The sequence below is a fragment of the Schistocerca piceifrons genome, chromosome 6 (genome assembly GCF_021461385.2).
Source record: "Schistocerca piceifrons isolate TAMUIC-IGC-003096 chromosome 6, iqSchPice1.1, whole genome shotgun sequence".
In the NCBI taxonomy this organism is placed as follows: Eukaryota; Metazoa; Arthropoda; class Insecta; order Orthoptera; family Acrididae; genus Schistocerca; species Schistocerca piceifrons.
In genome coordinates, this window is record NC_060143.1 from 160,960,910 (window position 1) to 160,987,887 (window position 26,978).

Consider the following 26,978-nt stretch of genomic DNA (forward strand, 5'->3'; position numbering starts at 1 on the left):
CGAACGAGTGTTTTGTAAGCCACCTCCTTTGTTGATGGACTACATTTTCTAAGGACTCTCCCAATGAATCTCAACCTGGCACCCGCCTTACCAACAATTAATTTTATATGATCATTCCACTTCAAATCGTTCCGCACGCTTACTCCCAGATATTTTACAGAAGTAACTGCTACCAGTGTTTGTTCCGCTATCATATAATCATACAATAAAGGATCTTTATTTCTATGTATTCGCAGTACATTACATTTGTCTATGTTAAGGATCAGTTGCCACTCCCTGCACCAAGTGCTTAGCCACTGCAGATCTTCCTGCATTTCGCTACAATTTTCTAATGCTGCAACTTCTCTGTATACTACAGCATCATCCACGAAAAGCCGCATGGAACTTCCGACAATATCTACTAGGTCATTTATATATATTGTGAAAAGCAATGGTCCCATAACACTCCCCTGTGGCATGCCAGAGGTTACTTTAATGTCTGTAGACGTCTCCCCATTGATAACAACATGCTGTGTTCTGTTTGCTAAAAACTCTTCAATCCAGCCACACAGCTGGTCTGATATTCCGTAGGCTCTTACTTTGTTTATCAGGCGACAGTGCGGAACTGTATCGAACGCCTTCCGGAAGTCAAGGAAAATAGCATCTACCTGGGAGCCTGTATCTAATATTTTCTGGGTCTCATGAACAAATAAAGCGAGTTGGGTCTCACATGATTGCTGTTTCCGGAATCCATGTTGGTTCATACAGAGTAGATTCTGGGTTTCAAAAAACGACATGATACGCGAGCAAAAAACATGTTATAAAATTCTACAACAGATCGACATCAGAGATATAGGTCTATAGTTTTGCGCATCTGCTCGATGACCCTTCTTGAAGACTGGGCCTACCTGTGCTCTTTTCCAATCATTTGGAACCTTCCGTTCCTCTAGAGACTTGCGGTACACGGCTGTTAGAAGGGGGGCAAGTTCTTTCGCGTACTCTGTGTAGAATCAAATTGGTATCCCGTCAGGTCCAGTGGACTTTCCTCTGTTGAGTGATTCCAGTTGCTATTCTATTCCTTGGACACCTATTTTGATGTCAGCCATTTTTTCGTTTGTGTGAGGATTTAGAGACGAACCTGCAGTGCGGTCTTCCTCTGTGAAACAGCTTTGGAAAAAGGTGTTTAGTATTTCGGCTTTACGCGTGTCATCCTCTGTTTCAATGCCATTATCATCCCAGAGTGTCTGGATATGCTGTTTCGAGCCACTTTCTGATTTAACGTAAGACCAGAACTTCCTAGGATTTTCTGTCAAGTCGATACATAGAATTTTACTTTCAAATTCACTGAACGCTTCACGCATAGCCCTCCTTATGCTAACTTTGACATCATTTAGCTTCTGTTTGTCTGAGAGGTTTTGGCTGCTTTTACATTTGGAGTGAAGCTCTCTTTGCTTTCGCATTAGTTTCCTAACTTTCTTGTTGTACCACGGTGGGTTTTTCCCATCCCTCACAGTTTTACTCAGCACGTACCAGTCTAAAAGGCATTTTAAGATTGCCTTGAACTTTTTCCATAAACACTCAACATTGTCAGTGTCAGAACAGAAATTTTCGTTTTGATCTGTTAGGTAGTCTGAAATCTGCCTTCTATTACTCTTGCTAAATAGATAAACCTTCCTCCCTTTTTTTATATTCCTATTAACTTCCATATTCAGGGATGCTGCAACGGCCTTGTGATCACTGATTCCCTGTTCTGCACTTACAGAGTCGAAAAGTTCGGGTCTGTTTGTTATCAGTAGGTCCAAGATGTTATCTCTGTTTAATTGCTCGAGGTAATTTTCGGATAGTGCACTCAGTATAACGTCACTTGATGCTCTGTCCCTACCACCCGTCCTAAACATTTGAGTGTCCCAGTCTATATCTGGTAAATTGAAATCTCCACCTAAGACTATAACATGCTGAGAAAATTTATGTGAAATGTATTCCAAATTTTCTCTCAGTTGTTCTGCCACTAATGCTGCTGAGTCGGGAGGTCGGTAAAAGGAGCCAACTATTAACCTAGCTTGGTTGTTGAGTGTAACCTCCACCCATAATAATTCACAGGAACTATCCATTTCTACTTCACTAAAGGATAAACTACTACTAACAGCGACAAACATGCCACCACCAGTTGCATGCAATCTATCTTTTCTAAACACTGTCTGTGCCTTTGTAAAAATTTCGGCAGAATTTATCTCTGGCTTCAGCCAGCTTTCTGTACCAATAACGATTTCAGCTTCGGTGCTTTCTATCAGCGCTTGAAGTTCCGGTACTTTACCAATGCAGCTTCGACAGTTTACAATTACAATACCGATTGCTGCTTGGTCCCCGCATGTCCTGACTTTGCCCCGCACCCTTTGAGGTTGCTGCCCTTTCTGTACTTGCCCGAGGCCATCTAACCTAAAAAACCGCACAGTCCACACCACACAAGCCCTGCTACCCGTGTAGCCGCTTGCTGCGTGTAGTGGACTCCTGACCTATCCAGCGGAACCCGAAACCCCACCACCCTATGGCGCAAGTCGAGGAATCTGCAGCCCACACGGTCGCAGAACCGTCTCAGCCTCTGATTCAGACCCACCACTCGGCTCTGTACCAAAGGTCCGCAGTCAGTCCTGTCGACGATGCTGCAGATGGTGAGCTCTGCTTTCATCTCGCTAGCGAGACTGGCAGTTTTCACCAAATCAGATAGCCGCCGGAAGTCAGAGAGGATTTCCTCCGAACCATAGCGACACACATCATTGGTGCCTACATGAGCGACCACCTGCAGATGGGTGCACCCTGTACCCTTCATGGCATCCGGAAGGACCCTTTCCACATCTGGAATGACTTCCCACAGTATGCACACGGACTGCACATTGGTTTTCTTCCCCTCTCTTGCTGCCATATCCCTAAGGGGCCCCATTACGCGCCTGACGTTGGAGCTCCCAACTACCAGTAAGCCCACCCTCTGCGACCACCCGGATCTTGCAGACCGAGGGGCAACCTCTGGAACAGGACAAGCAGCCATGTCCAGCTGGATGCTCACTGTGAGCTCTCACAAAATCTAGCACCCATTGAAAAACACTTGCTTAGAGAGCACTGAGAGGATGATGTAACGAAGACTACTCGTAGTCCGAAACCCACGGGTATCATCCAGCAGACACCACCACATCCAGTATTTGCAAAGGCCAGACTGGATTCCAACCCAGCACCACAATGGACACAAACTGCTTGCATCTTCAGTAGCAGAGGACAAGCCATATACTGCACATCCTGCCGAAGTAGCTTTTAACAAGCAATGTTCATGGCTGCGACCAACACGTGGCCCCGCCAAACCTGCACTGAGCGAAAGTACCACTCCTTCCAATGGGCCATGGCACACGTGGCCACAACCACATACTGCCTCACTTGTGCTCTTCGCCACCCATGTCACACTCTCCTTCCCTCTAGGTCGCCACAGCCCTTAACTACCTTCTCCAAACTGCCCTCTACCAGTGACAGTAATGCTCCATGTGCTCTTGTGGCCAGAGGAATTCCGAATCTGCAATAAGTACGCGAAATTAAACATGGCTGCATGGCACAATTCTCCCTACCTTAAGTTGAACAGGTGGGGGGCTCCATTGGATTATGTCTCAGCATCCTGCTTACCCTTGCCCACCTTAAGTTGGCTTATATGGGCTGTTATAAGTTTGTGGGAAGATGGATCTTGTATCAGAAAACTGACTGGGGAGATAGCTCTTACAATCGTATAAGACCTGACAAATCTGGGAAGCATTTTAGCAGTGATCTTCTGAGCACATTGTCACACAGGACTGTCCTGTGTCCCATACACTACGCTACACACTACATTCATTTGTGAAGATTTTCTTATAATTTTCTTAGTCCTCTACATGTAGGTATCAAAGGCATACAGCTGTATGTGACATTCTTAGCAGTGTTTTAGAAAATGTAGGTGTGTCGTGGAATTCATTAGTTTATATGTAACAGATAGAATGTCAGTCATGTTTGGAAATAAATCAAGATTTATAGAGCAACTGAATGGGAAAATGAAAAAGCATCTAGTACTCAACTCACACTGATCTGCTGTGGACCTCAAGTAATTCATCTTAATTGATCTACAATGTGACAGGGAAGATAAAGATATCCTAGATTTCTCCAAGCATTTCCCTCAGAATCTGTTTCTCATTGTTTACCCAAGTCTCCATACAGCTGCCGGTGATAGTGGATGGTGTACAGCACTTACAGGCCTGTGCTCACTGTCTGCTGACAGGACATGTTGAATGTGAAGACCTGCCTTACAACAATATGAAGTGGGTGTTGAGTTCATTTTGTTCAGCACCTACACTATACAAAGAATTTGAGTCTGTGGGTTGCATAATCGGAAAATTGGTGTTTTGGTGCTGCCAGAAGATTAAATTTCAGCTGCTGCCTATGATCTCATTTATAACTTGCAAGTAAAATTAAAATATTAGTTACAAACTTATTTACAGTAATCACATGTTTTAGTGATAACAGCTTAGTGTTGCCATTCATGATAGTAATGCAGTTGCATAGGTCCGACAGAATCACACAAAATAGACACAGCTTCTCATGAGCACAACAAAGTATAATAAATGTTACAATAGTGCACAATTCAAAACAGGAATAATACACAAAAGTTAGAAATGGCAATATTTTTTATGCAGCTAATTATGCACGGCACATAACCATAGGTAATAGCACAGAAGATTTTCTAACCTTGAGTGATCTGCTGAAATTTTGACTGATTGTGAGTGTTCAATCTAGATAACAAGAGAAGAGAAGACAAGACAGTGGAACTGGTAAAATATGCAGAGAAAATTGGGTTAGGGAGGTGTTTGGGGACAGGAGAAGGAGAGTGCTCTCTCTCAGTGGCAGTGGAAAAATGAAAATCAAATAAGGTAACTAACTGAGAAGGTCATCCAAGTCATCCAAGAACAGAATATCAATTAGAGAACTTAAGATGATATAGAAAGGAAAGTTCTGTCAGAATGTAAAAATTTAGGGTCAAGGGAGACCACTGACTGAATAGCAGAAGCATTGAGTCTGAGTTGTCAGCAGACACACACAATTGTGTGTGCTCACACACACACACACACACACACACACACAACCTATGTTGTGCCAGCTGGACACACATGCTGGGGGAGTTGTCAGGTGGGGTCAGTAGAGAGAGAAAGAGGCAGGTGGCAGGAAGATGGTTTGGGGCTGGGTAGCTAATGGCTCAATGGGCTCTGAGCACTATGGGACTTAACATCCATGGTCATCAGTCCCCTAGAACTTAGAACTACTTAAACCTAACGAACCTAAGGACAGCACACAACACCCAGCCATCACGAGGCAGAGAAAATCCCTGACCCCACCGGGAATCGAACCCGGGAACCCGGGCGTGGGAAGCGGGAACAGGCTCAACGGGAGGCAACAGGAGTGCTGTCTGGGAATGTAGGAGGGAGGGGTGGCAGACGCATAAGCTAGGCATGTGATACATGCGTACCAGAGCCAATGAGGTGCACCACATCATGATGATGACATGGAGTCATGGATTGGGATGGGATGACAGAACAGAGGAAGGGGGAACTGTTAGGTAGAGGGTGTGGGGACAGTGGATTAATATAGACTGATGCCAGGAGGGTCATGAAAGCGAAGGATATGTTTGAAGGATAATTTACATCTGTAAAGTTCTGAAAGTCTGGTGCTGGAGGGAATGATCCATGTGGTGCAGGTTGTGAAGCAGCCATTGAGCTTGGACATGTTGTCCTCAGCCACAAGCTGTGCCACTGCTTGGTCAACTTCATTCCTAGGCACAGTTTTATGATGGCCATTCATTCTGGTGGACAGTTGATTGGTTGTTGCACCAACTTAAAAAGCTGTGCAGTGACTGCAGCAGAATTGGTGTACGAGACTTCTTCCACAAGTGGCCATACCTCTATTGGAACAGGATGACAAGACTGGTGTAGGAAGTGCTGTCCATCAGAATGAATGGCTACCATCAAACTGTGGCCAAGAACAGGGTTGACTACCCAGTGGCACCACATGTAGCTGAGCACAACATGCTCGAGTTCAATGGATTCTTCACAGTCTGGGAATCTGGAGCCTTCCCTCCAGCATCAACTTTTCTGAACTATGCAGATGGGAGTTATGCTTCCAACATGACTTTCACTCCAGTAGCTGACATGGGCTCAGGATATGCTAATCTACTGTCTCCACACCCTCTACCCAACAGTTTCCCTTTCATCTGTTCTGTCATCCCCTCCCAGTCCATGCCTCCATGTCATCACCATCATCATGCAGTGCACCTCACTGGCTCTGGTACCCCATGTATCATGTGCCTAGCTTATGCATGTGCCACCCCTCCTCCCTCCAGCATCCCTAGACAGCAAACCTTCTGCTTCTCTCTGAACTGTTAGCTACCCATCCCCAACCCCTCATCATTCCTCCTACCTCTTTCTCCCTCTCCTCACCCCACCCAACACAACCCCCACTCCACTTTAGTCCACCTGCTGAAATACAGTCCCAGCATTGTATGTCCAACCAGCATAGTGTAGGGGGACAAGTGTGTGTGCATGAGCAGTCTTCTGCTGTTCAGTGATTGGTCTCTTTCACTCCTAAATTAGGAACCTAAGGAGAGACATTTATTGGCCTTGCTTCAATTTTGTTAGGAAGAATATCACATATTTTACAGAAAACTATGTGTCTCAAATTGTTTGTGCTAACATTTTTCATTACACATTTTATTGTAAACTTGATACTATTGTTTAATTAATGTTACATGAGTTGCATTGTTCATTGCATATTTATATGTCTACTATCAGTAAATACAAATAAAACTCCTTTTTTAATGTGCTCATCCTTTGGCACTTTTTTCAACTCCTTGAAATCTAGCTTTTGTGACTTGCTCTTCCATGTCAATGGATCAGTTATCCATACTTGAGACACAATTCAATATGATACTAATGTTTTACATGAATTTTAACTGCCATATGGCATTTCCAAAATTTTGCCTACATTATTGATTGTGATTCCGGGAGTCTCTTGTAGTATATATTTATTGCTATATTAATCATCCATTGTTTCACTAAGATTAAAACTTTGTCAAATTGTTTCTCTTTTAATTTAACAGGCAAATTTTTGAGGAAAGTCGTCAGAATATTGCGTCATATTTCCCTGAAGATGTACAACCCCAGTACTGGAATTTTGGTGGAAGTCTTGTTTTTGAGTACATGGATAAATTTATAGAACGACTCAATGCTGTGAAAGTATGAACATTGTTTTTACAATTATTTTCAACTGCTGCGTTGAGAGAATATTGCTTTTTCACATTTAATTATACAAACCATTGTCAACAAATGTAACTGATACATCTTCTTAAATTACAGGATTTGTTTGCAACATCGCTTGAATTTCAGAAACTTGAAAAAGTAGAAGTTGGAGGGATCAGAGCGAGATGGCTTAGCCCAAGAGTTGAGAGTATATTTGCAGAGTTTGAAGAACTATATTCATTTTTCAGTGGGGTACCATATGATCCTTTGGACCCTGATGATGCCAGTTTTGAGAAAGATTACACAATGTTTCGTAACAGGATTAGAGATTTTGATAACAGATTGGCTGCTATTTGCAGCCAAGCATTTGATGACTGTGTTAATGTTGAAGCTATTTTGAAGGTACATTTACTTTTACTGAACTACTTAGTTACAAATTACAACATGATGCTGAAAACTTGTTTATTTTTACTTACTTGCACCATCTGTAGTTGATACACTTTTGTAACAACTGTTTTTGTCACAATTCAAATTATATATGGAGTAAATAACTAAATTTTGTGTGTACATTGTTCTCAATTTAATATTTAATTTCAGTGGTCTTGTGTGGTTCATTTTTCTTTAATTCCATATTTGAAAATGTGTAGTTTGTGAGATAAGGCACAGTACTAAGACTACATCAGGGAAAAAATCAGACTGTGTTTTGGTAATGAATTCAAACACATTAATACAGTGAATAAAGGATCTTTAGATACAAATAGCATCAACACATTCTTGTGTTGACTGACTGAATTGCAGGAATGGAGTCAGTCTCTGTAAGAGAATCTTCAAATTTATGGTGTACTGAGTGCTAACAGGGTGTTGTAAAACAGTCATTAGTGGTTGAAATCGTAGTATCTGCTTCTCCCCAGTTATATTTTACTTGTCTACATAACGTGAAACTCTGCCTAAGTTGACAGACATTCCTCTAATTGCCTGTAGGATTAAAAATGGATTCCATTCAACAAAAATTGAATCTTAATATCTGTTCTACCAACCAGCACACCTGAGTAGGTTTTTAAGAGTGAAGATTAGAAACAGAGGAAAACTGAGTGAAAAGCAAATGTCTTACCATGAAATAAGATAATGGATGATATAAAAAAGCCTATATTCTTAAATGGAGATTGGAAATATTTGTTGGAACTCAGAAATAAGTATACAAGCTTCTTAATGGAACTATGGAGACGTAACTCCATGGAGTCGCCAGTAACAATATCGGTGCTCTGAAGTAGCTCTGTTAACCTCTCTGGACCTGCAGTTAGTTCACTCTGATCAATGTTTGTGACAACATCCTTTGTACCTCATAGGACAATAAAATATATTGGTATGGAATCGTATGACATGTTTGTTGTTATTATACGTAATTACTATCCTGATTACCGTACTTCTAAAGAACTTTTCTTGTAGAACAGCAAAACATTCCAATAAAATGCTAATCAGCAAGAAGCATGGAGATTATGTGATAGTTATGGATATGCCTAACACTTGAATTCTAGTAAAGTTGTAGTCATGTGCAAATACATTACAATAATGGCTGAAACAAGCTTCAGAAAGAGTGATTGTTGAATGCGTATCTGATATATGCTCCACAAGACACATTCAGTAATGAATGACACAAACTGCATTTGCTAGAAAACACTGTATACTGTTAAATGCTAATCTTTTCATGGCCAAGTTTCAATTACATAGAATGTTTTCAATTACGAAACTTTTGCCTTTGTATCTCAGTTTAATTTCAGTTACCAAGATTGAAATTTTGATCTCATGGTTGTCTTCAAGTGGAAAATTTCACACCACAGTTACATACAGTCCAAGCAAATACAAAGTTTGAAGACATTCAAACAATTAGTGACTGAAAAACTGAAGTCAATAACTCTTCTCCATTGGAAATGACAAGCTCACAACATGTGGGGATACAATGCACAAATGTCAGTATTAGCTACATTTAAAAGTTGTACAAGTTTCATATCTGCTGAAGGAATAGATATTTTAAGTCTGCAGCTATTTTTCTTGTTAATCAGTGAATGCCCTTCATATATTTTATAGTGAGCTGATATCGAACTTGAATATGTGAAATGTTGCTCTCCGTGCCTTAGATTATTTCTTTATGTACTTAATTCTCTTGAAATAATTTAGGTGTAGATGTAGTAACTCACCAAATAGTAGAGGTGTTGATTCATTGACAGGCACAGAAAATCTTACTAGCTATCAGATGAATCCTTTTTTGATCCAAGGTCACACACACACACACACACACACACACACACACACACCTGTAAAGCTACAGGATGCCAGGACTGCAGGTGGACTGGGTGGGGAGCAGACAGGAGGGATGGGAAGGATGGATGGTGTTGGGGAGTATGCAGCTGGTGCTCACTATAGCAATGTCGGTGGGAGTGGCTGCAGATGCACAGAATATGAATGCAACATAGACATCTCCACCAGCTACAGTGAGTTACACAGCACAAAGAGATGATGACATGGATGAGTACATTGGGATGGGGATGACAGAAAAGAGAAATGAGAGGGGGCAGGGGGGGGGGGGGGGGAGAGGGTGTGTGTGCAGGATGAGTGAAGTTTGGGTAGTGGGTCAGGGCGGCGGTGGGTGTGAGGGGCTAGAGATTGAAATCAAGAGGGTTGCTGTAATGAAGGATGTATTGCGATGGCAAGTCTCATCTACCTAGCTCAGGAAAGCTGGGGAAGGATCCAGACCCATGTCAGTATAGAACCGTATCCCTTCATTTTTTTTAAGTCATGGCTTTGTTTTCTGTACACTTTACAGATAGAACAAAGAGTCACCAACACTAGCCTTTGAAAGGAAATAGTTCATGGGTGAAAGATCAGATGTCAAGTGTTGAACAGACATGATATTTCAGCAAGTGACTGTGTTTGCCATCATTGTGTGTGCTGATGATACTAGGCTGTGATTTTCTGTTTTGTAACTTCTGATGATTGATTCCTATGTATCTTGGTGCAGTGAATCTGAAAATGACCGCAGTTCTATTCCGTCATGTCAGAATTTTTTGCAAATCACAATTCGCCAAATGTAATATACAGTATATCGAAAAATATCAGAAATATGAGGCTTAGTGACAGTGTGAAATAGATTTGTTTCATATAAAACATATAATTTTGTGACTTACAAGAGACAATAATGTAATACAATATGGAAAATAATTTTCAGCAACTTCCATTTCTTTTTCAAAATTTCAATCTTTGTAAAGTTTTCTAACGTCTGGACTTGTAAAGATACTGTCTTAGTTTAGTGTTTGATAAGACTGGAAATTTGATACAAATGTACTGGAAACATTTACTATCTTTTGGTAAGGGTTTCACAGATTGCTTCATTAAGCCTAATTTAATATGTAGAGGGTAAAGAGAACTTTTGTAGACTCGATAGAGGTTTTTGGAGCACATTTTTTATGCAACGTTCCAATGAAGCTGGTTGTGACCAATCTTTCTGTTTCCAGTGATTTTTCCTGTCTTTGCTTCCCCACTCACATAAAAAACAGGGAAACTTTGTGTACCTGACTTGCTGTCCAAGGACCATCCACATTACTTTGAAAACAAAAGTAGCAATCATCACTGTGATTTTGTGGCTCTTTCCATACCACTGGAACTTCAGATATTAAAGCATCTTGTTCCAACTTTGACCACAGTCTCAGCCTTTCAACATACGTATAGCTAATAGAGTGGAGCCCTCAAGTTTTGTCTTAATCTCTTACTTTAACACCAAAATACGGGAGATACACTTGCCACATGTACAGTTTTATATGTCTTTTAACCCTGACACCAGTAACTCACCACAAAAGTAACAAAAGGAATCTACAGACATAATTTCGAACACTGTGTGTTTGCTTCATAGTGTATATCCACCAACATGAACACTTATGATCACAGAGGATACATAAGAATGGTTGCACCAACAATGACAGTTGGTGTATACAACACATTTAACGATGAAAGTGCTGCCATCTTCTGGTGTATGATGTTGACAATTTGTTTTCATCATAAACTGATTGCTGGTGGCATTTCCTGTGTATTTAACTCTGTCACTACATCTGATATTGGTGATTTTTTTAAATATATATTTTGACAAACTGCTATTTGCAAAAAATTCTGGCATGATGGAAAAAAAACTAAGATCATTTTTGGGTTCGGCTCACAAACATATATATGAATCCAACATAAAAACTATAAAAACGTAATACAACTGAAACAGTGCGGGCCTGTGTAATGGTAAGGCCATTATCACTTGCCAAAATATTGCGACACTTGATCACTGACATCTGCCCATTCGCCTGTGAAGTATTTCATCATGAATTATGTTGGGCGATGTTGAAGAATCATGACACCAATCTTTGTTTGCTTGCTCTATTTTTTTCTGCTTCCTGCAGATAGACATAGTATGATTTTTCACCAATTTCTGTTTCATCACTGCAGTCTAATCTAATACAGAAGTGACAATATTATGAGAAGGAAAGTGCTACTCACCATACAGCGGAGATGCTGAGTTGCAGGTAGGCACCACAAAAAGAATTTCACACTTAAAGCTTTCGGCCAATGGCCTTTGTCAACAGTAGACACTCATATGCACACACGCAAACACAACTCACACACACGACTGCAGTCTCAGGCAACTGAAACCACACTGCAAGCAGCAGCACCACTGCATGATGGGAGTGGTGACTGGGTGGAGGAAAGGAGGAGGCTGGGGCAGGGAGGGGGAGGGATATGGTGGGGATGGCGAACAGTGAAGTGCTGCAGGTTGGGCAGCAGGCAGGGGAGAGTTTGGGGGAGGGAGAGGGGGGAGTAGCAGAAAAGCAGAGGGGAAAAAATAAGAGAGAAGAAATTGGGTGTGGTGGTGGAATGACGGCTGTGTAGTGCTGGAATATGAGCAGGGAAGGGGCTGGAGGGGTGAGGACAGTGACTGACTAAGTTTGAGGCCAGGAGGGTTATGGGAACGTAGGATGTACTGCAGGAAAAGTTCCCACCTCCGCAATTCAGAAAATCTAGTGTTGGTGGGAAGAATCCATATGACACAGGCTGTGAAGCAGTCATTGAAATGAAGGATATCATGTTTGGTAGCTTGTTCAGCAACAGAGTGGTCCACTTGTTCCTTGGCCACAGTTTGTCAGTGGTCATTCAGGCGGACAGACAGCTTGTTGGTTGTCATGCCTACACAGAATGCAGCACAGTCGTTGCAGCTTAGCTTGTAGACCACATCACTGGTTTCACAGGTAGCCCTGCCTTTGATGGATAGGCGATGTTAGTGACCAGACTGGTTTAGGTGCTGGTGGGAGGATGTATGGGACAGGTCTTGTATCTAGGCCTATTACAGGGGTATGAGCCATGAGGTAAGGGATTGAGAGCAGGGGTTGTGTAAGGAGGGACGAGATATTGTGTAGGTTCGGTGGATGGTGCAATATGACTGTGAGAGGGGTGGGAAGGATAGTGGGCATGACATTTCTCATTTCAGGGCACGGCAAGAGGTAATTGAATCCCTGGCAGAGAATATAATTCATTTGCTACAGTCCTGGGTGGTACTGAGTCACAGCATTGTGCTGCTGTTGGCTCCATGTAGTGGGCTCAGTACAGTGTCCACATCTGTCATTCAAAGTCATTGTTAACCCCTTCATCCATACCCATACACCAAAACTGGTGTGCTGCTAATGCCACTGCTTGATCTGTCCAACCCAGCTATTCCGAGACCACTCCATATGCCTTAGGCTAATTTGTTCATGTGTGAATCACTTTATGTGTTTCTTTTACTACTACTTTATGAAAAGGAAAGTTTCTTCTCACCATATAGTGGAGATGGCTGAGTCACAGATAGGCACAATAAAAAGGCTGTTACAAATAAAGCTTTTGGCCATGAAGGCCTTCTTCAACAATAGCCGTAGACAAACATGCAAACGCAACTCACAAACATGTGAGACTGCAGTCGTGTGTGAGAGTTGCATTTGTGTGCGTGTGAGTCTTAGTGTATTGATAACGAAGGCCTTAATGGCTGAAAGCTTTATTTGTGACAGTCTTTCTGTTGTGCCTATCTGTGACTCAGCATCTCTGCTATAATGTACAAGCTGACCTGGGATGCAGGTGTCTGAGCTGGTTCCACCATTTTTTTCAGGGATAGATCTTGTGTCCTTGATGGCTTCAACATCATGCAGACAGTTCACAGAGAAATGTGCCATGTTATACAAGCGTTGTGCCATTCAAAAATGGCACCACAGTACTGTTGCATGAGAGTAATGCATGAGGCCACAGGATGACTGTGACACACGGCTGTTCCACCAGAGTACCTTCAGTCACTGCCAACCACAATATGAAGTCATACCCAATGGTTTCCCACACCTTGATGCCATCAGTAATACTCCTATGTCTCTCCAAAACAGAAGAATTTGACTTCTCCCCAAGTCGATGCTGTAAACATTTCCCCAGGTTGACATTGTACCCAAGGACAATAGTCACCCAGGGTAGTGCAAATCAATGATCCTTTGGTGAACATAAAATGATGCCTTTCATCAGCAGTTCATGCTTCCTTGTCTCAGCCTAATTTCAAACACAGCTTTTTGAGTTGTGGTGTTAATGGCAGCCTTCGCATGGCATGATAATTTCCTAGTATTGCTGCTGCTAATCTCAGACCAGTGTTTTGGTATGACACAGAATGTTGCAGGGCTTCCATTACTTGTTCTCGGATGGCATGTGCAGATGTGAAGGAATTATAGTTTGCCTGGGTGGTGGTCAGATGATGTTGGCCGGCACCTTGGCGATGAATATGCCTGTCCTCAAGTTTCACCTGTCACATCTGAATGCTCCACAGATGTGGATATTGCATGATTCGACCAGTCGGCCAAATGGACGCCCACTATGATGTCCTTTCAAACTCTGTTAAGAGCTGCTAATACTGCCTCACATGAGTATACATCATCTCTGTATACTTTACAGTGATCGCTTAGCATCTGACACAATTATCACCCATTATATACACACCAAGTCAGGTAATAACGCTAAGCATGAGCAAGACTAATGCAATCTGGTGGCTAATCTACAAGTCAAAGAGAATAGCAACTCTTAATAATTCACATACCCATCAATGGTGTGTACTTGTACGAAGCTATATTGACAACTGACTATGTCTTCTGGGTAATTAAATTTATTTTTGAGGCAATGTCATTGGATATGAGTGACTACATGTGGTAGTAAGTTCATTCTTTTCTTGATGTTTCCCTCTTAGTTTATTGTGAAGCATAGAGTAAGCAATAAGCCTCTCTGAGAGTAATAGAGAATGTCTGGCCCATTCACTTGTGCTATTATTTTTACCCCACATTCACTTTGAAAACTAAGTAAACAACAGTAAGCCTAAGTTAAAATAAAGACTTGGAACTGAACTTTTGACATGTAATTATGTAGTGTATTAACTGTATAGTGGTATATGTTTTTCTGTGTTTTAAAGTTTCCAATTTTGTATTTTCTTCCTTTTCACTGGTTTAATACGCTATTCTAATTATAAATTAAATATTCTAGTTCATCTACATGATGGGAAGCCTCCTTGATCGTGAAGTTATCAAAGCATCAGTTGAACCAAAATATCATAGACTGTATGATTTGCTACATTCTGAGCTGGATACAGTAAAGGTATGTACGTAGCAAGAGTTAAGAATATTTCTAACATGTGCAAAATAGTTTTGATCATGGTGTTAAGCCACAGCCAAAAAGCTAGGAGGTGTATGTCTCCACACCTACTCCAAAAACTAGTACTGACACACAAATGATCACGAAAGTGTATAATAGTAATACATGCACTTACAAATGAAATTATTGAGTTGTAAGCTAATAATAAATATATTGGTGGTGATCTACAGTTTCAAATATTGAAATTTATTCATGAAGTTCAACCTAACTGTAATAGTATAGATGTAGTACCTAAAGCAACAAATGAAAAGTTACGCCAGACCAGGATTCAAATCCGGGTTTCCAGCTTATCACAACTGGTCGCCTCACCACTTGGCTATCTGAGCACAGTCCCCAGACCAACTCAAAGTTCCACATGTCACAGACTTATATAACATAAGGCGAAGATCAGCCTGTGATGAAAATCACGATAGTGTATGACACCTCCAAATATTGATTCTACAGCCCACAAGGAAAGCTCGAGGTGTGAGAGTGAGTAAATGAAATTACTAATCTGTGTGACATATGGAAGTCTTGGTGGGTCCAGGAGGTGCTCAGGTAGCTTAAGTCAGCAGTCTCCAAACGTTTTAGCCTAAGGGACACACTGGCTCCTCCACTGTGTCGCAAGGGTCAAGACCTAGCTATAGTCTTAAGTTTTCATGGGGCCTGGCACTCTAGTACTGCTAAGAACTCTTTCAGTACAATTCAGAAGTTAAGCACAGTAGTAAGCACATGGATTGCAGTGATAAGTGCGATCTGAAAAGCAAAATATGGTGGGACTAGTGTGTTTGTGATTACAGTTTCTTAGTGAAGATACAGTCATTTAACGATGAGTATTTAATTGAAATTGCATTAAAGATAAATCTGGTACAGTTCTTTAGTCAGAATCCTTGCTCTTAATACTATTAATTGGCATTATGTTGATTTGAAGTTACATCCCCTATTGTGTGGATTTATGTAAATATGAAAAAAACAGAAGACAGTGAGTGCAGAAATTTTAAAGAGCAATGGGGGGACAATACAAATATTTCATAATTGAGTCAAGTAATAGGGCAATGTGTATAATTTGCTGCAGAGCAATATCAGTTCAAAAAGAGTACAATATAAAACACCATTACAGGACTAAACATTTTCAGAGTTATTCCAAACTTACCATTAGGCAAAGGTGAGATATGTATATATGCATCTTTGAAAGACAGTTTAAAATAACAGCAAGTGTTGTTTAAGAAAGTAAATGCTGAGCAAGAAGAAGCAATTCACGCTAGTTTCCATGTGGATCACTCCATAGAAAAACATGGAAAACCATTTACTGACAGCAAATTCATAAAGGATTGCACGATTGCTGTATCTAAAGAAATGTGTCCAGAAAAAGCTAATTTATTTAAAAACATCAGTTTGTCAATGAACACTGTGGCTCAAAGAGTAAATTGTATTGCTGAAAATATATTAAGTCAACTGTCTGGAAAAACCCAACACTTAGTGTGGTTCTCTTTGGGTCAGGATGAGCAAACAGGTGTTTCAGATAATGCACAGGGGTTAATTTTAATTCAAGAAGTGTATGAAGAGTTTCTTAATGCTTATAGCATTCACTGCATGACTATGGGAGAAGAGATTTTTAAAGGAGTAGAAAATTCTGCTCAGAGAAACAACCTTCAGTGGAAAAACTTTGTGTATCACAACTGATGCTGGCAAAAACATGTGTGGAAAAAATTAAGGTGTCACTCCTCCCACGTCAAAGGTGGTAGAAAATGACAGTGGATTGAAACCTTAAATCACACATTTCATCATTCATCAACAGTCTTTGTACAGAAAATGCTTGGATATGTCAAACATTTTAAAGCCAGTCATGTCAGCTGTTATTAACATTATACGCTGCTTAATCATCATCAGTCCTGCAAGTTTATTGAAGTGATTGTAGAAAATGACTTTTCGTGTTATGTAGCAGTACACTGGCTTACCTGTGGAAAAGCTCTAACACTGTTTATTTGAGCTCTGAACAACAATTGAAATTTTCTTTCATCAAATGAATTGTCCTCTGGCTGCGTTACAAAACAATAAGTGGTTATGGAGTTTATCATTTTATTTGGGTTTAACTAAACATGTAAGAGATATTAAATTAAAAGTACAAAGAGGAAACCAGCTACTGCCTGATATGTACACTCTTATTAAGCCCTTTCGACAAAAAATTGTTTTGTTTTCAGTCTCAGATGAATTAAAAATGTTTCATGCATTTTAATTCATGAAAACACTCAGTCAGCAATAAGCAACTCCATTTCCAGTAGATTCCACAGCTGTAAGTTTGCATGCTTTAAAAATTAATTTTGAGCCTTAATTTTCAGATTTTGATGCAGTTGCAAGCATCAACATTTTTCAAAATCCTTTTAACACTGATGAAAATAGTTGATATGCATTGTAGTGATTTTGTAAAGATAAAATTTTAAATTCATTAATACTGGAATTTTAGAGCCTTGATTAGTTCCATAAGTTTGCTCAGGCTCTTTTTTACTTTCGGGCCACTTATCTTTGTGAGAAAACATTCTCCAAAATTAAATATGCAAAAACTAGTTACAGATCTAGACTAATTGATGGGCATTTGAAGTCACTGCTGATAATTTCCAGTAATAAGCTTGATCCACAACTGTAAGCAACTGTAAGTTGAAAGTTACAGTTACATAACTCTCATTAATCATATTACACTGCTTAATTCCATTATTATTATTATGTTATTATGTGCGATTGGACCCATACGGATCACGCAAAGCTTTTCCGATTCAATTTTTTAATTCTCCAAACTTCTCTCACTCTTTCCCCATGAATTCTCTTTCTTTCCTCTGTCCATTTTGTCCCCTGTCTCTTGCAAACTTCATCCTCGGGTTGTACTTTCCAACTATTGATTTTTTGCCTGTATACTTTTCTGTTTATAACTTCTGAAGAATTTATTTGTGCATTTGCTAGATCTGTTTTGGTTTCTTGTATCCAGGGTATGGTTTTCAATTTTTCAATGTATATTAAAATTTTGTGGGAGAGTCTGGGTGTTGGGAGTCTGTGGATATGACCGTAAAATTTTAGTCTTCTTTTCCGGATGTCTGCGGCGAGGTTAGATAGTTTTTCTGTAGTTTTCCGAGACTGTAACCTGTATCCATCTTCCGTTCTTTTTGGGCCAAGAATCTTTCTGATAATTTTGCGTTCCTCTTTCAGGATGCCTTCCAGGTCGCCTTTTCTATGGAGTGTGAGTGTTTCGCTGGCATATAGTGCTTCGGGCTTGATTACTGTATTGTAGTGTCGTATTTTTGAGTGAATGGAGAGACACTTTTTATTGTAGATGTTGTGGGTTTTCCAGTATGCTCTTTTCAGTTTTTGCAGTCGAACTTTTTGTGCAGTTTTCTCTCCCCCTGTGGGTTCTAGGACCTTGCCTAAGTATTTAAAGAATGGAACTCTCTCAATTTGTCCATATTTTGTAGTCAGTTTTTGAGTTTCAAATTTTGAGCAGATGAATTTGGTTTTTTGGAAGGAAATTTGTAGCCCAACTTTTTTGGCGCATTCTTTGAGAATGTCTATCTGTTTAATTGCTGTGGTCTCGTTTTCTGCTAGAATGGCCACGTCATCTGCAAATGCCAAGCATGAAATTTTAATACCATCTTTAGATCTTCCTAGTTGTATAGGCTTCCAGTAATTTTGATTCTTCAGTTCTTTTTCCCATTCTCGGATGACTTTGTCTAAGACAAGGTTGAAGAGGAGTGGAGACAAGCCGTCACCTTGTCTGACGCTGGTTTTGATCAGGAAGGGCTCTGATATTTCACCCAGGAATTTTATCTTAGAAGTTGTGTTTGTGAGCGTTTCTTTGATAAGGTTTAGGGTTTTCGGATCGAGTCCTAGCTCCTCAAGGATAATAAAGAGAGATTGCCTATCGATTGAATCATAAGCCTTTGCGAAATCAACAAAGGAACAAATGATCGGACTGTTTCTGACTGCTTTGTATTTTAGTGTTGTCTTCAAATTGAAAATTTGTTCTGCACAGGATCGGTGAGGGCGAAAGCCAGCTTGGTAATCACCAATACTGTGTTCGAGTTGTTCTTGTGTTCGTTGAAGAAGACAAGCTGAGAGGATTTTATAAGTGACTTGGAGAAGGGAGATTCCTCGATAGTTGTTTATATCTGCCATGTCTCCCTTTTTATGCAGTGGATGAATTAGGGTGCATTTCCAATCTTCTGGTAGTTTTTCTGTCTGCCAAATGTCTGTGATGATTTGAGTGAGTTCTTTGAGGGAATTTGGTCCAAGATTTTTAAGTAGTTCTGCAGTGATATTATCTTCTCCGGATGCCTTGTTGTTTTTCAGTCTATGAATATGTCTTTGGATCTCCTCTAGTGTAGGTGGTGGGGATTGCATTATGTGAATTGCATTTATGTGCAACTTCAGTAAGCAAATTTTCAGGAAATCTCCTACAATTAATTACAAGCAAAATGTTCAGTTGCATTATATATGTCAATTAATGTGCATTGTAATTGCTCATAAAATAAAAATGACTAACTATTGTACATATTTTGTATGATTTAATGGCACTGTAAATTTATATGTGCAGTGTTACTCCACGTAATGAGCAACATCTGTTACTGTATTTTATTTGTAATTAACAGTCATTAACTGGAACACTTTTTCCATAGGAATCAATGTACAGTGGGTCAATGAATGACATTCCCAAAAAATATGTACTCAAACAGATTTATAATACAGCTTTATAATTTATTGTTTATAGTGCAGTACATCCTATTTTAGGAGGAGGTTGCCTAGAGATATTTTTTACACCTGTGCTTCTAAATTTAGTCAAAAAGAGACATAGTGTTATAGTTAATTACATTCTTAACATGCTTAGCTAATGTCTTATTGTTTTCTATTGAATTAATGTTAGTTAATAATGACAAATCAGAATTGGAGTTCATAAACAAATACTGCAAGTGAAAGGGTTACCTTGCACTGGTGAAGAAAAAAATGTTGCAACATCGATGCAGAGAATTTGCAACAAAAGAATTTGCAGCATTGTACAGAATCTTGAGCAGTGGTACTGGTGACAAAAACAGTGGAGCTAAATGGTTTGTAATTAGTACAACTGACTGGATACAGCATTGTCAAAGCTTCTGTTTTACAGAGCAGTAGTGAATAGTAGAACACATGACTTAATTTTCATTTATAAGAAGCCAAAGAGACCAATCAAGGTCAATCAAGGTCAGAAGGTGATTTTTGAAATGATTATTAAAGCCTGAAAAAAATAACAGTAAACAGACTCTTTATGTCAAACGTTGTTCGTTAAGCATTTCAATTTCTTACGTTTTCTTCTATTCGGTGTGTGAATAACTTGTTATGGGAGGTGCTTGAGAAGCAACTGTAATGAGCAAAATTATGGCAAGCCGGATAACTTGCATGTCTGGCCCATTACCGTGGGACATATTGTTGGTGTTCACGGGATGGTGTTGCCCCACAGGCTGTAGTTTGGAAACCCCTGGCATAAGTGATAAGGCAACTGCTCACAATAAGTGGTAAATTGAGTTCAAGTCCTGGTCTCGCACAAATTTTCATCTGTCGCTTTAGGTAGTACATCTTTACCTATTACATTTAAGTTTAACATCAGGAATAAATTTTGAAAATTATTTGTTTCTGGATGTGTGTTCATGGGACCTATTCTCTTTCTCCTCAAATTTTGTCTATTACTATTTCCTTTATCTGTCACATTACATACATCACTCCAGTCAGCCTTCTGTAAGGCTGCTAGTCCATTAATCACTAACTGTTTCCCATAATGTGTCTACTTTGTGATCAAGTTTTCAAGTAAGTGCAGTTCTATATCATAGCCAGAGAAGCCACTGCCATTAACTCAGTTTAGGTTCTTTCCAATATAAAAACCCTTAGATTTAGAATATTCGGCGTCATTTATTTTTTCTAAAGGTGTGATCAGACCTTGTGCAATACAGAATTGCACTTTTTCTTTCTTTTTTCTTTTCTTTACTTTTCTGTTGTTTTTTTTTTCTTTTTTCTTTTTTAAAAGGCTCTAAGTTCAGTGATTGTCTGTTTGCAGGCTAGATAAACATTTATACCATGTCTCTATGAATATGTAGTATTCTGCTTTCCTGTTCAGTATTGTGGGAAAATCAAGATCTGCTTTTGTCTGAATCTTTCTGAAAATCATTATTTAAATCTTCATAGACTTATCTTTTGCATTCCTTCATCTGCCAGTCTTCATAATAATGACTAATGTTTCTAGGAATATTTGAAAATTCCCCAGTAGAAATCCATCCATCCATACATACATTAATATTTGTTCCATAGATCATGAATATGACATTTAGTAATGATGTGAAACGTGTTACTTTAACCTAAGTTTTGTTTACACAAAATTTCTTTTCTTTTTTTTCAGTCATCTACTGAGTAGGAGTTGTCATTCAGAAATTATTTTAAGTTGTTTATAAATGTTGGCTGGCTATCTGCCAGACTTTTAATGTTATTTGCCAAGTGACCGAAGATTTTTGTGGCAGCGTGATTCACTTCTTTTTGTGCCAAAGTCAGACTTAACTCAGAATATTGAAGATCATCCTTTCTTCTAGTGTTGTAACTATGCACTTTACTGTTATTTTTGAACTGGGATGGGTTATTAATAACAAATTTCATAAGTAAATATATGTATTGCAAAGGTGCTGTGAATAACCCAAGTTTCTTAAATAAATATCTGCAAGGTGATCTTGGGTGGGTTGCAGCTGTTGTTCTGATTACACACTTTTGTGCAATGAATACTTTTAGTGATGAATTACCCAAAAATATGATGCCATATGAAAGCAGTGAATGAAAATAGGCGTAGCAGGCTAATTTACTGATATATTCATCACCAAAATGTACAATAACTCAAGTAGCTGAACCTAACCGTTTCAGCAGATCATCGATTTGTTTCTTCCAATTCAATTTCTCATCAATGTACACACCCAGAAATTTTGAATATTCTGCCCTAGCAACAGACTTCTGTTCATAGTATATTTTCATCAGCGTTGTTATACCATTTACTGTACAGAATTGTATATACTGTGTTTTCTCAAAATTTAGTGAGAGCCAGTTGCAGGGAACCACTGAACAATTTTCTGAAAGACAGTTTTTACAATTTCCTCAACTGAATCTTGTTTGTTGGGTGTGATTACTATACTTGTATCAACAGTAAAAAGAACTAGCTTTGCATCTTCATGAATATATAGTGGCAAGACATTAATATATATTAAGAACAATAAGGGACCCAAGACTGAACCTGTGGGACACCATACTTGATACTTTCCCAGTTAGAGGACTCTGCTGATTTTTGCAGACTATCTGTCCTGTTAATTTCAACCTTCTGCATTCTTCCCATTAAATATGAACAAAACCATTTGTGCACTGTCCCACTCATACCACAATACTTAAGCTTATCTGGAAGAATTTCATGATTCACACAATCAAAAGCCTTTGAGAGAGATCAAAAAATGGCCCAATGGGTGATGTTCGGTTAGTCAATGCGTTTAATATTTGATCGTGGAAGCATATGTAGCATTTTCTGTTGATAAGCCTTTCTGAAAACCATTTGTTAGTATTTCATTTTTATAAATGTGTGATACCACTCTTGAATACATTAATTTTCTTATAGTTGATTTTTTTTGATAGCAGCAAAGCAGAATTCATTCAGTTGTTTAAGCAGAATCTAATACAGTTTTATAATCTTTCATCTACATTTGCTGAAGAGGTAGGGACATCGGCTGATATACTATTGTTGTATAAAGTAACCATTTTTATCTTTAGTTTGGGATTAATTCCAAACATCTCATGCCATAACAAACAAATTGCTGTGCTCCTGCAAAGTATGCATGTGCATCATCAATTAATACTGTCACATACAGCTTTACCTTAACTGGAAAAATCAATCACAACCAAAAGCAATCCCGGGGTCCTGAGCTGGGGACTGGTCAGCGTCGCCAGTCTCCTGTCACCGTAACCCCCGGACATGCTTCAGCGACCATCGCATGGCGCGGCGGTGGAATGTTGTGTGCTGCGGGGAACGGTAATCTTGGCTTGACCGCCTGGATTGCGAGGAAGGTAAACCTCTATAAAAACCCCTCAATCTTACGGTGTGCTGCGCGCCTATAAGATGCATGGCTGTTGGGGTGGAACAGTCGCAAGCGGGCAACCTCTGGGGCACTTGCCGCGCCCCAGTTGTATAAGGCTTACCTAGGCACGCGGGGCTCTGTCTAGGTGAACTTCTAGTTCCCTAGCTGCTCGTGGGACCGAGATGGAACCCTCAAACTTTTATTCTTCTCCTGCCAGCGGAAAGGGTGGACCGCTGGTGGGTTCTAACACCCAATCCAACAAGAGGGCTCGTGTAGCCAGTCCTCCTGATTCAGGTAGTAGTAACAGAACGCATGCTGCTTTGCAGAATGTGTTTTTCATAATTAAAAGAAAAGATGGGAGTTTTGAAAAAGTTTCGCCATTTTATATACAGAAGGGCTTAGAAGGTATTGCTGGCACATTAAAATCTGTAAAGCGCTTGTGAAATGGCACCTTGTTGGTTGAAACATCTAGCTTCCAGCAAGTCCAGAACCTTCAGAAGGCACAATTTTTTGGGGAGTTTGCGATAGAGACTGAATTTCACAACACCTTGAACTACAGCAAGGGTGTTGTGACTTGGAGAGATCTCGTTGACATTCCCCAAGATGAACTGAAGGCTGAATGGTCCCGGGAAGGAATTGTCGACGTGCAACACATTATGAAACGGGTGGATGGTGCTCTCATAAAGACTGACTCATTTATCCTTACATTTAACACCACCAAATTGCCAGAGCATGTAAAGGCAGGTTTCCTACGTCTCAGTGTACGGCCTTATTACCCCAACCCCATGCGGTGTTTTAAATGCCAACACTTTGGACACACTACTCTCGGCTGTAGAGGGGAAGCTACTTGCGGGAATTGTGGTAAAGCCGCCCATGAGGGAGTTGGTTGCTCCTCTCCTCCCAAGTGTGTCAACTGCTCTGGGGATCACCCTGTGTGGAGTAGGGAATGCAGAGTTTTCCTTGAGGAACTGAAGATCCAGGAACTAAAAACTACAAAACGCATCCCATATGGTGAGGCGAAGAAAATCTACAAGTCCATGCAGCCGCCCACGTTTGCTGCTTCCTTTTCTTCCGTTCTCAAACAACCAGTCTTGAAAACCGATGCCGCTACACAAACGGAGGTTGCTACTGTCAGCACTAGCACCTGCGCTTGTCAATGTACGTGTGCTGCTGCCGTTCCTGTGAAGCCTGCTGCTCCCCCCCGGCCTTCTGACCAGGCCGTGGTAGCTGACATCATGGAACTTCCTGCCCCTTCTTGGGGCCAGTCTTGTGCACTGCCCAGTGCTGCTACACCCCCTACTGCTTCTGAGGTTTTGGCTCCAATGCCACCTCAGGCCAGAACATCGAAGCCAAAGACAAAGGTGAAGACTCGCCCACTAAAGGAGACTGCAGTTATACAGTCTCCTGATGTGGATGTCATTCTCTCTGACGTCTCTCTCGACTGCTCTTCTGAGGCGATGGAGATTGATGTCAGACTGGGGCAATCATCTCGCCCCAAAACTGAGCCTCCACCTGTTGTGGGCTCTCCTCCCCAACAGAAAGTGAGAATGAAGGTACTCCCACCCTGATAGATGGCTCCCATTATACAGTGGAACATGAATGGATTCCGGGCACATGTGGAGGAACTGAACCTCCTAGCACGGCAACGCCCCCTGTGCTTGTGTTTACAGGAAACGCATTTAAAACCATCTGATGCTCCTGTACTAAGGGGCTATACGTCATATCGCAAAGATGACCTGACTGTAGAAAGGGCCAAAGACAGAGTCGCTGTGTTTGTCAATAATGACCACCACTCCTCTGTCCTCCCCCTGGATACTGACCTGCAAGCAGTTGCAGTTGAAATTAATTCACCTTGGAGGCTTACCGTTTGCTCCCTTTATTTATCCCCTGTGGATGCAATGACCTTAGACGCTCTCACAGATCTTATCGGCCAACTCCCCCACCTATTTCTTCTCCTGGAAGACTTCAATGCCCAAAATGTCCTGTGGGGCTCCACTTCTCTTTCACTGGAGGTCGAATTTGGAGAGCCTCCTAACATCTCAAGTATTGTGCATCCTCAACACAGGTACTCCGACTCATTTCTCTACTGCTACAGGGTCATTCTCAGCCATTGACCTATCTTTCTGCTCTCCAACCCTCACTGACTCTGTTCACTGGGAGGTCATTGACGACCTTCATTCCAGCGATCACTTCCCTATCCACATTCATCTCCTGGATGGTGTATTGCTGGAGCCGCGGCCACCATCGTGGATGATTGGCAGGGCTAACTGGCCACTGTTCACTCGGTTGGCTGTCTTTGACCGCCACAATAACGTACAGGAATGGGTGGATCACATCACGCTTGTGGTCCATCATGCTGCTGACCTGTCCATACCACAGTCTTCTGGCCCTCCTAAGCGGCGCCTTGTGCCTTGGTGGACGGAAGAGTGCCGTTCAGCCATCCGGGACAGGCGTGCGGCTCTTCGCCGATTTAAATGCCGCCCAACAGCGGTCAATCTTACTGCCTTTCGAATCGCGAGAGCCAGGGCACACCGTGTCATTAAAGAGAGCAAGAAAAGGTCATGGCAGGAGTTCCTGGACTCCATCAACCGTTCCACTTGTTCCACAAGAGTATGGGAAGCCATCCGGAGGATTTCTGGTAAACATAGCGGTTTACCAATAGCTGCTGTCCTGAACCAGGGATGTCTCCAAACGACACCCAGAGCCATTGCTCAGACACTGGCAGAGCATTTTGCACAAAGTACTGCCACTGCAAATCAGGATCCATCGTTTCGTCGCTACCATGCGACTGTCGAAAGAGCGACCTTGGACTTTCGGTCGAACAGTTCTGAGGCCTACAATTCCCCTTTCTCCATGTGGGAACTTGAATCGGCACTTACTGAGACTTCTAACACTGCACCAGGTTACGACCGAATCCGGTACTCCATGCTTCGATATCTGCCAGCAGCGTCAAAGGAAATCCTCCTCGAATGTTTTAATCTCATATGGCAGACAGGAGTGTTCCCCACCTCGTGGAGGGAGGCAATTCTCATCTCTCTCCTCAAACCAGGAAAGGACCGCACATGTCCCGGTAGTTATCGTAGTATCGCCTTGACAAGCTGTGTCGGAAAGACCCTGGAACGGATGGTTAACCAGCCTCTGGTCTGGCTGTTAGAAACCAGACAGCTCCTTAGCCGCTTTCAGTGTGGATTCCGAAAATTTTGGTCCACGGTCGACAACCTGACCCTCCTAGAGGCGGCTATTCAGCAGGCTTTTCTCCGTCAGCATCACTGTATCGGTATCTTCTTTGATATCAGTAAGGCATATGATACTACTTGGAGACACTGTATTCTTGCACAAATGCATCAATGGGGCTTTCGTGGCCGCCTCCCCATTTTCATTCGGTCTTTCCTGTCTCAGCGGTTTTTTCGGACCCGCATTGGTAACACACTGTCTGGTCGCTTTGAGCAAGAGAACGGTGTCCCCCAGGGCAGTGTTTTAAGCGTTACCCTCTTTGCCATAGCCATCAACAGTATAACGTCTACAGTGAGGAGTCCAGTACAGTGCTCCTTATTTGTGGACGACTTTGCTGTTTTCTGTGCTTCCTCCAGTGTTGCAACCGTGAGCTGTCAGTTGCAGCTAACAGTGCGGCGGTTAGAGGAGTGGGCTGCAAAGATGGGTTTTTGGTTTTCTGCCGAAAAGTGTGTTTGTGTTCATTTTAATCGTTCTTGTCATCTTTTTACTTTGCCTGCCTTGCATATGGGGATACTGTCCTAAGTTTTAGAGACACAGTGCGGTTTCTGGGCCTAATTTTTGACTCCAAGTTGTCATGGCTGCCACACCTACGTGACTTGAAAGCCAGACCGCTGAAGGCACTGAACATCCTCAAGTGCCTCAGCCACAGGTC

At 41.1% G+C, this 26,978-nt stretch overlaps 1 protein-coding gene across 1 annotated transcript in view; it reads left to right on the top strand.

Moving 5' to 3' along the window:
• LOC124803207 (dynein beta chain, ciliary-like) overlaps positions 1 to 21,405 on the top strand; it is a 187,069-nt gene extending 165,664 nt beyond the window's left edge. Inside the window, exons 7-10 of the mRNA XM_047264388.1 lie at positions 7,133 to 7,268; positions 7,389 to 7,673; positions 14,838 to 14,948; positions 21,391 to 21,405. Of these exons, the coding sequence (XP_047120344.1) occupies positions 7,133 to 7,268; positions 7,389 to 7,673; positions 14,838 to 14,948; positions 21,391 to 21,405 (547 nt within the window). The remainder of the gene's footprint in view (positions 1 to 7,132; positions 7,269 to 7,388; positions 7,674 to 14,837; positions 14,949 to 21,390) is intronic.
• The last annotated feature ends 5,573 nt before the right edge of the window (positions 21,406 to 26,978 follow it).